A 16,235-nucleotide genomic window follows, 5' to 3' on the forward strand; every position below is an offset into this window, starting at 1 on the left:
TAAGAAGAGAAAAACCTTTGAAACACATGTAACCAATGGCCTGTAACAATAAAAAAAAAAATCTAAAGGAAATAATAAGTTTTAAAAAGGAAATAAATGAAAGCCTTAAAATAAGTAATGACCTGTACTGACAATAAATGGGGTTTTTTTTAATAATAATAAAAAAGAATAATACCCCTCCCCCCCCCAAAAAAAAAAAAAAAATAAATAAATTAATTAATTAATTAATTAATGGCATAAATATTAATAATGCATATAATGCAACCCATATAAAGCACATATATAGAAACAAAAATAACAAAATAAATAATCAATTCCATTCAGTTCCGAAATATTTATTTTTATTGGCTGTTCGTAAAATGTTTGATACGGATAATTGTTGTTCCGCCATATTTTCATTCCGCATTTTCGATGTGTCAGGATAAAAATAACTTTTAAATGTGAAAATGTGTCATCTTCAAACATCTAATCCTGGAAAGGTTACCAAAGGTATTGTAATTAATATTTTAGTCTAAAATTTATTAAAATATGTTGTTGTATGTGTTGAGGCTCTTAAATAAAGCACATATGTCTGATTTTATTAAATCGTGATTGCAAATGGAAAATTCGACCCAATGGATAAACGTTACGGCACAGCAATAAACATGACAATAATAAATATCGTGCCGGAGACGTTTATCTTGATGAACTAATCAATAAGGGGACGGTTAGAGGTGACTCGCGCTAAACGTACCCCAGTGGTATAGCGCTCGCCTGAGGCGCTGTCGGTCTGGGATCGATCCTCGTCGGTGGGTCCAATGGGCTATTTCTCGTTCCAGTCAGTGCACCACGACTGGTATATCAAAGGCCGTGGTATGTACTATCCTGTCTGTGGGATGGTGCGTTTAAAAGATCCTTTGCTAATAGATGGGGAATATGTAGCGGGTTTTCTCTCAAGGTACGAGTAAAAAAAATACCAATAACCGATGATTAATAAATCAGTGTGCTCTAGTGGTCTTGTTAAACAAAAACAAAACTTTATTTTGTTTGTCAACTCAGATCCTACCCCAATACTGTTCGACGGAACGTATTCCGCAGTACCTTTGTGGTGCTTAATCAAACACGACCATACAAGTGTTGACGATTTGGTCCGGAGGTAGGCGATGTTTGCCGAATCCCAGTGAACCGAAACTAAAGATTTTCTTCCTGGTTAGGCTACTTACGGGAAAATTTGGAAACTAATTTTAATTTCGATGCGTAATATATTTGAATGCTAACTTGCCCACCGCTGATAGACGTAAAACACGCTTTGTCGAGTGTTCGTATGTCAGATCGTTGCCCCTGGATTGTTTTTGAGAAATAACAAGCGGGTTAAGGACAAAAGGTAGGCATGCCTTCAATAATGTATGTATGATTAGTAGGTGGATGGCCGATTAGTTGATTTCACGATAACAGAACTTGGAGTATAGTGCGTTGGTAAGAGAGACGTAGACAGAGAAAAAAGAGAAAAATGGGGTCAAAAATAACTACATAGTAAGGCCAATACTCATCACTAAAATACTCTCTCACTCTCTCTCTCTCTCTCTCTCTCTCTCTCTCTCTCTCTCTCTCTCTCTCTCTCTCTCTCTCTCTGTATATAAATAAATACATAAATATACATAAATAAATAAATTATAAAATTGTGACTTCCTGTAGACAATGCTTAATAAATCAGAGAGGAGGGGGGGGGGGGGAGGGAGAGACAGACAGACAGACTTACAGGCAGATAGACAGAGAGAGACAGACAGACAGAGGGAGAGAGAGAAGGAGGTGGAGAGGGGTCAAACATGACAACATAGAGGTCAACACAAAACATTACGCTTACCACACTTGCAAAAATCACAGAACCCCACCATTTCAAGGTCACCCCCCCCCCCCCCCCCCCCCCCCCCCCTCCTATGGACAGGTTTATGTTCAATAATACCTAGGATTAGAACGTGTGTCTTTTTGTGACAAGTAGATGTTTGTCTCAGTACTTCTTGTTGCTGTTGCTATTGTTGCATTTTACTGTAGCCGCTGTAATAAGCATCATTGTTGTCATCGTCATCGTTGTTGTTATTGTTGTTGGTACAGGAATGGAGGATGCGTATGAAAAACTGCTCTCTAAGTGTCGACCTAAACTCGTGAAGACTATAGCAGGCATTAAGCCACTACTAGACGAACTCGAGTCTCGAGATACCCTGAACAGGGAAATGATTGCCAACATTCTGGTGAGCGTAGACCATCTACAGAACTTACCCTGTGTGTTCACGCCAATAGAGCACCTCCTTATGTCTGCTTTTAATTAAAACAACGAAAAATAGCAGGCGTGTGGGTAGGAATGTGTGCAGGGTGGGGTTTGGATTGTGGCAAGCGGATGTCTGTTCATGCTAACATTCAATTAGTTTGGAGGAGGGAATGGGGTGGAGGTGTCGACAAACACCACCCACACCACATACCCTGCACACACACGCCGAAACATGTGTCATGTCGACAAATGACGCAGCTGGATTATGTGTTATACTGATAGTAGCTACACCTTCTGATGCTATTTTAGATCTTCGCAATCTAATATTGTGATCCCAAACTTTCTGGTATTAAAACTTCCCAGTCTGTATATTCTGGTAATAAATCTTCTAACCCTAGGTATTTCAAGCTTCTAATATTAAAACTGCCTAATCAGAAAAAAGAAAGAAATGTTTTATTTAACGACGCACTCAACACATTTTATTTACGGTTATATGGCGTCAGACATATGGTTAAGGACCACACAGATTTTGAGAGGAAACCCGCTGTCGCCACTACATGGGCTACTCTTCCGATTGGCAGCAAGGGATCTTTTATTTGCGCTTCCCACAGGCAGGACAGCACAAACCATGGCCTTTGTTGAACCAGTTATGGATCACTGGTCGGTGCAAGTGGTTTACACCTACCCATTGAGCCTTGCGGAGCACTCACTCAGGGTTTGGAGTCGATATCTGGATTAAAAATCCCATGCCTCAACTGGGATCCGAACCCAGTACCTACCAGCCTGTAGACCGATGGCCTGCCAGCCTAATCAGCGTTTTCTTATTCTAAACTTTGCTATCCTAAGAATTATGCTACTACTAAGTATTGTAACCCTAAGTTCTCTGGTACTAAAACATCGTAATATACATTTTATGATACTAAATCTTCTCATCCCAGTATTGTTGCCATATGCATACGAGACAAGGGGACGGGGGTACGGGCAGTTGCCCATCCCCCCGCCCCCTTGTCTCATACACATATGGCAACAATACTGGGATGAGAAGATTTAGTATCATAAAAGGCAACTGCCCGTCCCCCCAGGCAAAACCTCAAATTCGTGTTAAAGTCACAGACCCTAGTTTCAGCCTGTGAAAATGGACACCAAGTTTGGCTACAAACCTGTCACACATTTCAAGAGTAAAGTTACAACAGAGTAAACAAGAGTCTGCATCGTTGAAAAAAGTTAATATTTTTTAAACGTTGACTAGAACTCTTTTTCCACAGCCGTTACTTCCCAGAGGTACGTCCGTTTTAAAAAAATATGAAAGATGTATTTTGTGATATTGGAACAGAGGCGGTTTAAGGATCCATAGGGCCTCTAGCACAAATAACAGCAAATATATATTTTGCAACCCCCTTGGGGATAAGGGAAAAATTATCTGGGGAAAATAAATGTACGCATCACCGCGGGGGCCCATGAAGCACGGGGCCAGTAGCACTACAGGTAGTAGTACTATGATAAACCGCTTTGTATTGGAAACATTTTGAATGTATGGAAATGGACACGCTAAACATTAAAATGTAAATAATGTCTGGTTTCAATTATGAAAACCGTCTCTAATTTGTGAAAAGCACACGGTGGTGTTTAAATATATATATATGGTCTGCCACTTTAACATTAAAAATCTCCTCTTGTTTTCTTTCTTTTTTTTATCAAACAGGCAAAAATCATTTTGCAAGACCAAATTAGAGCCTTGTTGGATATTCTTCCCCGCCGCCCACAGGAAGCTTTTGATGATTTTTACTTTTCGTTAGAAGAAGTAGACGAATCTAGTTCTGTTGCAATTCTCCGAGAACAGCTAGATCTAGCGGGACTACCAATACCGCAACGGGGAATCCCAGAACAGGGTGCAGCGAGAAAGGCCGAAGTAAGCCGGGTGTCGACAAAGAATGACGAAGCTACACGAACATCAGACAAAACGGTTTCTGATGCCAGTAATCGAACATCAACCACAGAAGGCGCTCGGAAGTATCCAGTTGGTGAAAGCCAACAATCAGACTATTGTGAGTGCCATAAATATCACTTCGTATCAGTAGATGGATGGATGTATGGAAAAGTTTTGTTTTATTTAACGACGTCACTAGAGCACATTGATTTTTTATCTTATCATCGGCTATTGGACGTCAAACATATGGTCATTCTGACACTATTTTCAGAGGAAACCCTCTGTCACCACATAGGCTACTCTTTTTACGACAGGCAGCAAGGGATCTTTTATTTGCGCTTCCCTGGATGGATGGATTCATGGATGGATGGATGGATGGATTTATCGACGGATGAATGGATGGTAGGATGGATCGATGGATTTATCGATGAATGGATGGATGGATCGATGGATGGTAGGAAGGATGGAGGGAGGGGTGGATGGATGCATATGTAGATGGTAGGTAGGTAAGTAGGTAGGTTGGGAGGCAGGCAGTTAGGCATTTGGACAGGCACACAAGTAGATAGATCGATAAATATATGGATATATGGATGGATGGAAGGATGGATGAATGAAAGGTAGGATGGATGGATAGACAGGTATGTATGTATGTATTGATGTATGAATATCTATATATTGTATGTATGTCGAGGTTGACTGTTACATACATAGATATTAACGCACTGGCGCAGGGGATAATTAAATCCTTTCTGGCCTCGCAAATTGTCCCGTGCCGTTGCTGGTACTCGAACCTATGGCACCGAATCGCCCGTAGCTTGATAGCTGGATGGGTAGATAGATAGATGATGGATGGATGGATGGACAGATATATAATAACATCACTGACAGTAACATCACTGACAGTAACATCACTGACAGTAACATCACCAACAGTAACATCGCCGACAGTAACATCATCGACAGTAACATCGTTCACAGTAACATCACCAACAGTAACATCGCTCACAGTAACATCGCCAACAGGCGATAACATAACTGACAGTAACATCGCTCACAATAACATCACTGACAGTAACATCACCGACAGTAACATAGCTCACAGTAACATCGCCGACAGTAACATCACCAACCGTGACAACACCGACAGTAACATCGCTCACAGTAACATACCGGCCTTGGTGGCGTCATGGTTAGGCCATCGGTCAACAGGCTGGTAGGTACTGGGTTCGGATCCCAGTCGAGGCATGGGATTTTTAATCCCGATACTGACTCCAAACCCTGAGTGAGTGCTCCGCAAGGCTCAGTGGGTAGGTGTAAACCACTTGCACTGACCAGTGATTCATAACTGGTTCAACAAAGGCCATGGTTTGTGCTGTCCTGCCTGTGGGAAGTGCAAATAAAAGATCCCTTGCTGCTAATCGGAAAGAGTAGCCCATGTAGTGGCAACAGCGGGTTTCCTCTCCAAATATGTGTGGTCCTTAACCATATGTCTGACGCCATATAACCGTAAATAAAATGTGTTGAGTGCATCGTTAAATAAAACATTTCTTTCTTTCTTTCTTTCACAGTAACATCACCGACAGTAATATCGCCGACAGTAACATAACTGACAGTAACATCGCAAACAGTAACATCATCGACAGTAATGCCGCCAACAGTAACATCGCCGACAGTAAATAAAATGTGTTGAGTGCGTCGTTAAATAAAACATTTCTTTCTTTTCTTTCACAGTAACATCGCCGACAGTAATATCGCCGACAGTAACATCGCTGACAGTAACATAACTGACAGTAACATCGCAAACAGTAATATCACCGACAGTAACATAACCGACAGTAACATCACAGACAGTAACATCACCAACAGTAACGTCGCCGACAGTAACATTGCCGACAGTAACATAACTGACAGTAACATCGCCGACAGTAACATCACCGACAGTAACATCTCGCTGTGTGTCTTCTCTTCAGGCCCAGGTTTTTCTCTACTCTATATAAATAAAGGTACAAATTTGGTTTCTGCCCTCCCCCTCCCCACTAGAGACTTTGCCCCTCCCACTAGAGATTGTGCCTAACCCATTACAGATGTCGTTACTACTGACATCTGTGCGTGTGTGTGTGCCTCCCTCCCCTTTCCATTTAGCTTTGCCACTTTTTTCATCTTTTTTGTTTTTATTTTTTTCCGATTCCTCTTTCACCATCATTCAAAGTTGTCTTCGTATCAATGTTTCAGCGATGACACCAGAAAGTGCGGCAAGACTACTTGAAAAGATCAGTGTTAGGGATAACGATGATGACGTAAGTATGACGTAAATACCGTGATATGCACTGTCCTATCTGTAGTAGCCCATGTCTCGGTCTCTCTCACATAGACAGAGATAGAGAGAAGCAACCTGATGTCGGCACACAGGCCATACTGACCTTGATTTTTGTATTGTGGTTTTAAATTATTTAAATTATATAATATGGTGTTATTAAGCAAAACAAACTGTAACTCTCTCTCTGTTTCTGTCCCCTCCCCTCCTCTGTCACTCTGTGTTTCACTCTCTCTCTCTCTCTCTCTCTCTCTGTGTGTTTCTGTCCCCTCCTCTCCTCTGTCTCTCTCTCTCTCTCTCTCGCTCTCTCTCTCTCTCTCTCTTTTTCTCTCTCATTCTCTCCCCCTCTGCCTCTCTCTGTGTCTCACACTCTCTCTCACTCTCTCTCTCTGTCTCACTCTCTCTGTCTGTCTGTCTCTGTCTGTCTGTCTCTCTGTCTGTCTCTCTCTCTCTCTCTCTGTTTCTGTCCCCTCCGTCTCTCTGTCTCACACTCTCTCTCTCTCTCTCTCTCTCTCTCTCTCTCTCTCTCTGTCACACACTCTCTCTCCCTCTCTCTCTCTCTCTCTCTCTCTCTCTCTCTCTCCCCTCTCCCTCTGCCTCTCTCTCTCTCTTCTCTCTCTCTCTCTCTCTCTGTCTCTCTGTCCTCACTCCTCTCTCTCTCTACTCTCTCTCTGTCTACTCTCTCTCTCTCTCTCTGTCTGTCTGTCTCCTCCTCCTCTGTCTCTCTGTCTCTCTCTCTCTGTTTCTGTCCCCCCCGCTCCTCTCCTCTGTCTCTCTGTCTCACACACACTCTCTCTCTCCCCCTCTGCCTCTCCCCCTCTCTCTCTCTCTCTCGTTCTGTTTCTGTCCTCTCCTCTGTCTCACACTCTGTCTCTGTCTCTGTCTCTGTCTCTCTCTCTCTCTCTCTCTCTCTCTCTCTCTCTCTCTCTCTCTCTGTCACGCTTTGAAAGAGCCCTGTTGTGTTAGTATTATTAAATAAAAAATGACGTTGGACAAGGTTAAATTTAACGTGTAGTGTGCAATTAAATTTTATTTCCTTCCATTTAAAGAATCTGGAGCCGATGAGAAAATATATAGTTTGCTGACAGAAATGTGGTGGAATCTTTTAAAGTCCACCCAGAATTAATTTAAAAGTTTTTAAAACATTTTGATTCCTCACACATTTACAAAATAAAAGGAATTATGTGAGGCAGTATGGTTAAATAATTATTATAATACAAGTACATTTAAAATAAACGTCCGTCTTGTACTAAGTGAGATGTTAATAAACTGTCGGTCTGTCTAGTTCATCGTTTTGACGTCTTGTGTGAGTGCTAGGGCCTCCACAGTCCAGCAATTTGGACTCGAGTACTCGAGGGTCAAACTAGACCCGGACCCGAGTACCCGACATTTACTAGATGATAATGAGATTAAGGCATACAGTTAAATAGCATTATTATCGATTGATCCATTGGGCTATTTCGCGTTCCAACCAGTGCATCACGGTAGCAAGCATATGGAAAAATGACGTAAAACATATAATTAAATTAGAGTGGTCTTCCTTGCACGGATACTCGAGTCCTGTGAACGGACTATCATGGAGGCCCTAGTAAGTGCTGATAACTACACTTCCAACTTCTACCGGTTTAGCCATTGCACATGTGAACGCTCATTTCCAGCTTAAAGTGTTTTACCAAAATCAGTATAGTCAAACGAGTTTAAATGTAAGTGGGAAGTTGGTGAGGATGTTAAGTAGTACATCACCTGTATTATGTGTGTGTTATGTGAGGATGTTAAGTCATACATTAACTGTATTATATGTGTGTTGATGAGGATGTTAAGTCATACATCACCTGTATTATGTGTGTGTTGGTGAGAATGTTAAGTCATACATCACCCGTGTTATATGTGTGTTGGTGAGGATGTTAAGTCGTACATCACCTGTATTATGTGTGTGTTGGTGAGGATGTTAAGTCGTACATCACCTGTGTTATGTGTGTGTTGGTGAGGATGTTAAGTCGTACATCACCTGTGTTATGTGTGTGTTGGTGAGGATGTTAAGTCATACATCACCTGTATTATGTGTGTGTTGGTGAGGATGTTAAGTCATACATCACCTGTATTATATATGTGTTGGTGAGGATGTTAAGTCATACATCACCTGTATTATGTGTGTGTTGGTGAGGATGTTAAGTCATACATCAACTGTATTATGCGTGTTGGTGAGAATGTTAAGTTTTACATCACCTGTATTATGCGTGTTGGTGAGAATGTTAAGTCCTACATCACCTGTATTATGTGTGTTGGTGAGAATGTTAAGTCATACATCACCTGTATTATGTGTGTTGGTGAGGATGTTAAGTCATACATCACCTGTATTATGTGTGTGTTGGTGAGGATGTTAAGTCATACATCACCTGTATTATATATGTGTTGGTGAGGATGTTAAGTCATACATCACCTGTATTATGTGTGTTGGTGAGGATGTTAAGTCATACATCAACTGTATTATACTCTCGCCCTGTTGAGTCGTTGTCTCTATTAAGTCGTGCCATTTGGGATTTTACCCCCTTTTAAAAGTAATGCACCACTTACCGTTTGTTTACGTTCCAAGTCTCACAGTAAGATGTATAGACAGTCAAATAGCAAAGAAATTTTAAGTATATCCAATTATTTGTTACATTTTATCTTTAAAAAATCTTTTTTCAACACAGGAACCAAAATAGGTCAAAAACACATGACCCGTACGCCAATTAAAACATTTGTAGTTTTCATAATTTATGGCGATCATGCCCAAAATATATATCGAAGTGTCGTCTGCATGTGCATGTTTATTTTTATGTATTAGTGAGTGACGTCAGTAAAAATGTGAGGTCACACGTCAATCGTTTTTCCATGCAAGCAAATAAGGGCGCTAAATTTTGAAAATGTAAACTAAGATGTAGATCAATACAGTTTTACATTAAAATATGGCTATTACTACAATATGTATAGTGAGTATTATATTTGAATAACTATTAAAAATATATTTAGATAAAAAATACAATTAGAAATAACCAAAGCTATTTAAAAAAACAAAAAAGACGTTTGTCCCACCTTATCTTGCAAGCAATATTTTAAACACCATGCAGCCACCTGCTGACTGCTAAATCAATGATTTTATTCATAAAAAAAACACTTACTTTTTTATTGATTTCTTCAAGACATAAATTCAACCAAGCAAATTGCAGCTATATACTTTGTTCTTATGATGTTTTGCTCTTCTATATTTGAAAATAGTAAATACACAACTCAACAGTTATGTTTTTTCATTTAGTGACCGGAGGTAGATCGATTGTAAGCACGTGTGTACTTTTGATTGCATTAAATATGTAGATTTTTCTACATTGTGGGTTCAAGTAACAATTAAAAAATTTCTTTGACTAATAATTATAATAAAATTACAAAGCAGTTTTAAAATATACTAAGACAATTATTAAGTACCTCGACTCACCAGGGTCCCATGCTATATGTGTGTTGGTCAGGATGTTAAGTTGTACATCACCTGTATTAGGTGTGTTGGTGAGGATGTTAAGTCGTACATCACCTGTATTATGTGTGTGGTATGTGAGGATGTTAAGTCATACATTAACTGTATTATATGTGTGTTCATGAGGATGTTAAGTCGTACATCAACTGTATTATATGTGTTGATGAGGATGTTAAGTCGTACATCACCTGTATTATGTGTGTGTTGGTGAGGATGTTAAGTCGTACATCAACTGTATTATATGTGTTGGTGAGAATGTTAAGTCGTACATCACCTGTATTATATGTGGGTTGGTGAGGATGTTAAGTCATACATCAACTGTATTATATGTGTTGATGAGGATGTTAAGTCGTACATCACCTGTATTATATGTGGGTTAGTGAGGATGTTAAGTCGTACATCACCTGTATTATGTGTGTGTTGGTGAGGATGTTAAGCCATACATCAACTGTATTATGTGTGTGTTGGTGAGGATGTTAAGTCATACATCAACTGTATTATATGTGTTGGTGAGGATGTTAAGTCGTACATCACCTGTATTATATGTGGGTTGGTGAGGATGTTAAGTCGTACATCACCTGTATTATATGTGGATTGGTGAGGATGTTAAGCCGTACATCACCTGTATTATATGTGGGTTGGTGAGGATGTTAAGTCGTACATCAACTGTATTATATGTGTTGATGAGGATGTTAAGTCATACATCAACTGTATTATATGTGTTGATAAGGATGTTAAGTCGTACATCACCTGTATTATATGTGGATTGGTGAAGATGTTAAGTCGTACATCACCTGTATTATATGTGGGTTGGTGAGGATGTTAAGTCGTACATCACCTGTATTATATGTGGATTGGTGAGGATGTTAAGTCGTACATCAACTGTATTATGTGTGTGTTGGTGAGGATGTTAAGTCATACATTAACTGTATTATATGTGTGTTACAAAGCAGTTTTAAAATATACTAAGACAATTATTAAGTACCTCGACTCACCAGGGTCCCATGCTATATGTGTGTTGGTCAGGATGTTAAGTTGTACATCACCTGTATTAGGTGTGTTGGTGAGGATGTTAAGTCGTACATCACCTGTATTATGTGTGTGGTATGTGAGGATGTTAAGTCATACATTAACTGTATTATATGTGTGTTCATGAGGATGTTAAGTCGTACATCAACTGTATTATATGTGTTGATGAGGATGTTAAGTCGTACATCACCTGTATTATGTGTGTGTTGGTGAGGATGTTAAGTCGTACATCAACTGTATTATATGTGTTGGTGAGAATGTTAAGTCGTACATCACCTGTATTATATGTGGGTTGGTGAGGATGTTAAGTCATACATCAACTGTATTATATGTGTTGATGAGGATGTTAAGTCGTACATCACCTGTATTATATGTGGGTTGGTGAGGATGTTAAGTCGTACATCACCTGTATTATGTGTGTGTTGGTGAGGATGTTAAGCCATACATCAACTGTATTATGTGTGTGTTGGTGAGGATGTTAAGTCATACATCAACTGTATTATATGTATTGGTGAGGATGTTAAGTCGTACATCACCTGTATTATATGTGGGTTGGTGAGGATGTTAAGTCGTACATCACCTGTATTATATGTGTTGCTGAGGATGTTAATCCGTACATCACCTGTATTATATGTGGGTTGGTGAGGATGTTAAGTCGTACATCAACTGTATTATATGTGTTGATGAGGATGTTAAGTCGTACATCACCTGTATTATATGTGGATTGGTGAGGATGTTAAGTCGTACATCACCTGTATTATATGTGTTGATGAGGATGTTAAGTAGTACATCACCTGTATTATATGTGTTGATGAGGATGTTAAGTCGTACATCACCTGTATTATATGTGTTGGTGAGGATGTTAAGTCGTACATCAACTGTATTATATGTGTTGATAAGGATGTTAAGTCGTACATCACCTGTATTATATGTGGATTGGTGAAGATGTTAAGTCGTACATCACCTGTATTATATGTGGGTTGGTGAGGATGTTAAGTCGTACATCACCTGTATTATATGTGGATTGGTGAGGATGTTAAGTCGTACATCAACTGTATTATGTGTGTGTTGGTGAGGATGTTAAGCCATACATCAACTGTATTATGTGTGTGTTGGTGAGGATGTTAAGTCATACATCAACTGTATTATATGTGTTGGTGAGAATGTTAAGTCATACATCACCTGTATTATGTGTGTTGGTGAGGGTGTTAAGTCGTACATCACCTGTATTATGTGTGTGTTGGTGAGGATGTTAAGTCATAAATCACCTGTATTATATGTGTGTTATGTGAGGATGTTAAGTCATACATCACCTGTATTATGTGTGTGTTGGCGAGGATGTTAAGTTGTACATCAACTGTATTATGTGTGTGTTGGTGAGGATGTTAAGTCATACATCAACTGTATTATATGTGTTGGTGAGAATGTTAAGTCATACATCACCTGTATTATGTGTGTTGGTGAGGGTGTTAAGTCGTACATCACCTGTATTATGTGTGTGTTGGTGAGGATGTTAAGTCATAAATCACCTGTATTATATGTGTGTTATGTGAGGATGTTAAGTCATACATCACCTGTATTATGTGTGTGTTGGCGAGGATGTTAAGTCGTACATCACCTGTGTTATATGTGTGTTATGTGAGGATGTTAAGTCATACATCACCTGTATTATGTGTGTGTTGGTGAGGATGTTAAGTTGTACACCACCTGTATTATGTGTGTTGGTGAGGATGTTAAGTCATAAATCACCTGTGTTATATGTGTGTTGGTGAGGATTTTAAGTCGTACATCAACTGTGTTATATGTGTGGTGGTGAGGATGTTAAGTCGTACATCACCTGTATTATGTGTGTTGGTGAGAATGTTAAGTCGTACATCACCTGTATTATATGTGTGTTGGTGAGGATGTTAAGTCGTACATCAACTGTATTATATGTGTGTTGATGAGGATGTTAAGTCGTACATCACCTGTATTATGTGTGTGTTGGTGAGGATGTTAAGTCGTACATCAACTGTATTATATGTGTTGGTGAGAATGTTAAGTCGTACATCACCTGTATTATATGTGGGTTGGTGAGGATGTTAAGTCATACACCACCTGTGTTATATGTGTGTTGGTGAGGATGTTAAGTCTTACATCAACTGTATAGTTCGTAGCTTTGATTCTTCTATTTATTCTCTATTTACAGGCAGACCAGACTGACAAAAAACATTCGATTACAGGTAATACACTTCCGAGTTTATGAAGTTTTTTTGTTTAACGACATCACTAGAGCACATTGATTTATTAATCATCGGCTTTTGGGTGTCAAACATATGGTCATTCTGACAGTCATAGAGAGGAAACCCGCGACATTTTCCCATTTGTAGCAAGGGATCTTTTATATGCACCATCCTACAGACAGAATTCCACGGCCTTTGATATACCAGTCGTGGTGTCCGAGTTAATGTCACCAACACTGGTTGGGAGCGCAATGTAGCCTAGTGGTAAAGTGTTCGCATGATGAGCAGTCGGTCTAGGATCGATCCCTGGCGCTGGGCCCAGTGGGTTATTTCTCGTTCCAGACAATGCTCCATAACTTGTGTAACCATGGCTGTGGAATGTACTGTCCTGTCTGTCAAAAAGTGTAGTTCATTGCGTAGCAGCAGCGAGTTTCCTGTCTGATCATCTGTGTGATCTTTAACATCATTATGACCTGCGTGGTCTAATGCCATGTAAATTAATAGATGTCGAGTGCGTCGTTAAATAAAATACTTTTTCCAATCACAAATTCAACAGTATGCAGCACTATCAGCAACATAGCAAATCATTTATAAATCTGCGACGATCAGAAGGAAGGAAATGTTTTATTTAACGACGCACCGCACTCAACACATTTTATTTACGGTTATATGGCGTTGGATATATGGTTAAGGACCAAGGATCTTTTATATGCACCATCCCACAGACAGGATAACACATACCACGGCCTTTGATACACCAGTCGTGGTGCACTGGCTGGAGCAAGGAATAGCCCAATGGGCCCGCCGACGGGGATCAATCCCAGAGCGACTGTGCATCAAGCGAACGGCCTGTGATGATCAGGCTGGTGCTTTATATCCGCAGTGTATTTGTGTCGTATCTAGGCACTTCAGAGGGTATGCCACCAAATGAAAGCGACAATAGTAACAAAAACAAAATACCGTCCCCCACTGCTACGTTTCTATCAGCATACTAGTATACACCATAGATATACAATGTATGTATGTTACCACCCCTCACTTTTAAAGCACGCTGTCCTGGGCACACACACACCTCAGTTATCTTGGCTGTCAGTCCAGGACAGTGGGTTAGTTGTAAAGTGGTTAGTGGGTTAGTGAGAGAGAAGAGGGTGTAGTGGTCATACACCTACCCATTGAGTCATTAAAACTCACTCTGGGTGGGAGCCGGTAGCGGTAGCTGGCTGTCCGAATTAAACGAAAATGCCCGAATCTGGATAACAACATTTATTCATATTAGCATTTTTACTAAACAGCTAAATAGGGTTGTAAACGAATCACTATGCATATTTACATGGATTACAACTAATTTTGAGGGTAGAATGATGGAAATACACGGTAAAAAGGTCTCAGGTGTTGTCTCCCCCACCCCGCCTCCTTATCTCGTACGCTTATGTTTTACCAGACGTCAAGAAACACCATACCATATTATTTAAATAGTACCTGGTGTAACAAATGATGACTAGACTTATTTTTAAGTCTTTTCTTAATTATTATTCACCGTTCTCTTTTTCTTTTCTAGATGATAAAAAGTTGAAAAAACATTGACGTGAAGAGTTTATAGTTGCGCGCCACATTCCACATCAAACTGACCTCATCATAAACATTTACAAGACTGATCATATTAAAATATCACAGCATGACCATGTGGATTAATTTTAGTGTGGAGGGTGGAGAGGGTGGGGAGGGAGTCTGGAATGTCGGTGACCGACATTTTTAGGGAAGCAAGTCATGCTGCCCCAGAAAATATTGAGAGAAAAAAAAGCAACCCTCCCACTGCACACACAGATGTACAGTAAAGTTAATATACGTATGACCCTATGTAAACCCCTTATTCCAATCTAAATTTAAAGTTTCCCCACTAAAAATTAACATACGTATTATCCTATGTAAATCCAGGGCACAATATTTCACGCGAACCGCGGTTCTGTTCGCGTGTCAGTTACGCAAAATTAAATTTACGCGAACCGCGAATCGTGACCTGTAGACGTTTAGAAATTAAGACTTGCAAACTTCACGATTACAGGAAGTTTATTCACGCAGACATACTACTATAGTAGTGTTGGAAATAGAATAAAACTGATTTTCGTCGATTATTTCTTTCATAATAAACTGACAGGAAAATATTTTGTAAATATCTATTTAATGATGCACTACCTAATTTAGCATTTACTTGTTTGGGCTCTCATTGATGAACAAGGTGGTGTTTACTCTTAGAATTAAAAAAAAGATGTCGGTAAACAAGTGATTTGTGTACTTTATTGGAATAGACTATAAAAAATCTACTTACCATCCCCAGTGGTCCGTGCACATATCTTTAAAACTTTTGGCTCCACATAATATTGGATTGGCTATAATTTTACAAATGTTCAAAACGATTTTAACATAAACAGGAATCCAAAAGTGTCACAAAAGTTGAAAAATAGTAACATCGCATGAGCTTTAAAAAACAAACATTTAGAACGTCATTGCAGTATAGACGTATACCATCGATAAAGTGAAAGTAGCATGGCCAAAGCAAAACGAAAAAAGGGAATCTGGAAGTGTTCAGAAAAAAAACACATTTAAAAGTGGCATATCAAAAATAGTAATATCCGTGTCAAATGGTGGTCTTCTTTTTTATGTCATAAGATTTATTTGTATTAATCTATCACGCACCAGTGAGTTGCGTGACAGTGAGTTGACGGTTTTATACATGTAGTTATAGGAACTGGACATTTGCTTGGGGGGGGGGGGGGGGGGGGGTAATTTGCTGTATACATTTGTACCAAATTTTAAATATCAGTACCAAATGGTAGTCTTTATTTGTTTGTTTTTTATTAATAAAATAAAATATTAGTCTAATCATGCGCCAGTAAGTGTTGTGCGTTATTCTTCAGAGGAACCCTCCAAATGTTGCTATTTTGTTTCAGTAGGCCTACTGGCTCCGATATTTAGTATTTTTACAATAATAT

The 16,235-nt window shown here is 39.4% G+C and overlaps 1 protein-coding gene across 2 annotated transcripts; it reads left to right on the forward strand.

Annotated features, from left to right (window-relative positions):
- The first annotated feature begins 434 nt into the window (after positions 1–434).
- LOC121390352 lies at positions 435–15,302 on the forward strand. 2 transcript variants are annotated; one of them, XM_041522143.1, is made up of 6 exons: positions 435–489; positions 2,092–2,228; positions 3,948–4,290; positions 6,405–6,469; positions 13,212–13,245; positions 14,804–15,302. In XM_041522143.1, exons 1-6 carry the CDS (start codon positions 447–449, stop codon positions 14,827–14,829), a joined length of 648 nt encoding a protein of 215 aa, XP_041378077.1. In that variant the 5' UTR covers positions 435–446; the 3' UTR covers positions 14,830–15,302. The 2 variants fall into 2 exon arrangements, with proteins under 2 accessions (XP_041378077.1, XP_041378078.1); XM_041522144.1 differs by lacking the exon at positions 435–489 and adding an exon at positions 1,171–1,363.
- Positions 15,303–16,235: the final 933 nt, after the last annotated feature.

This window comes from Gigantopelta aegis, chromosome 15 (genome assembly GCF_016097555.1).
Source record: "Gigantopelta aegis isolate Gae_Host chromosome 15, Gae_host_genome, whole genome shotgun sequence".
Classification (NCBI taxonomy): Eukaryota; Metazoa; Mollusca; class Gastropoda; order Neomphalida; family Peltospiridae; genus Gigantopelta; species Gigantopelta aegis.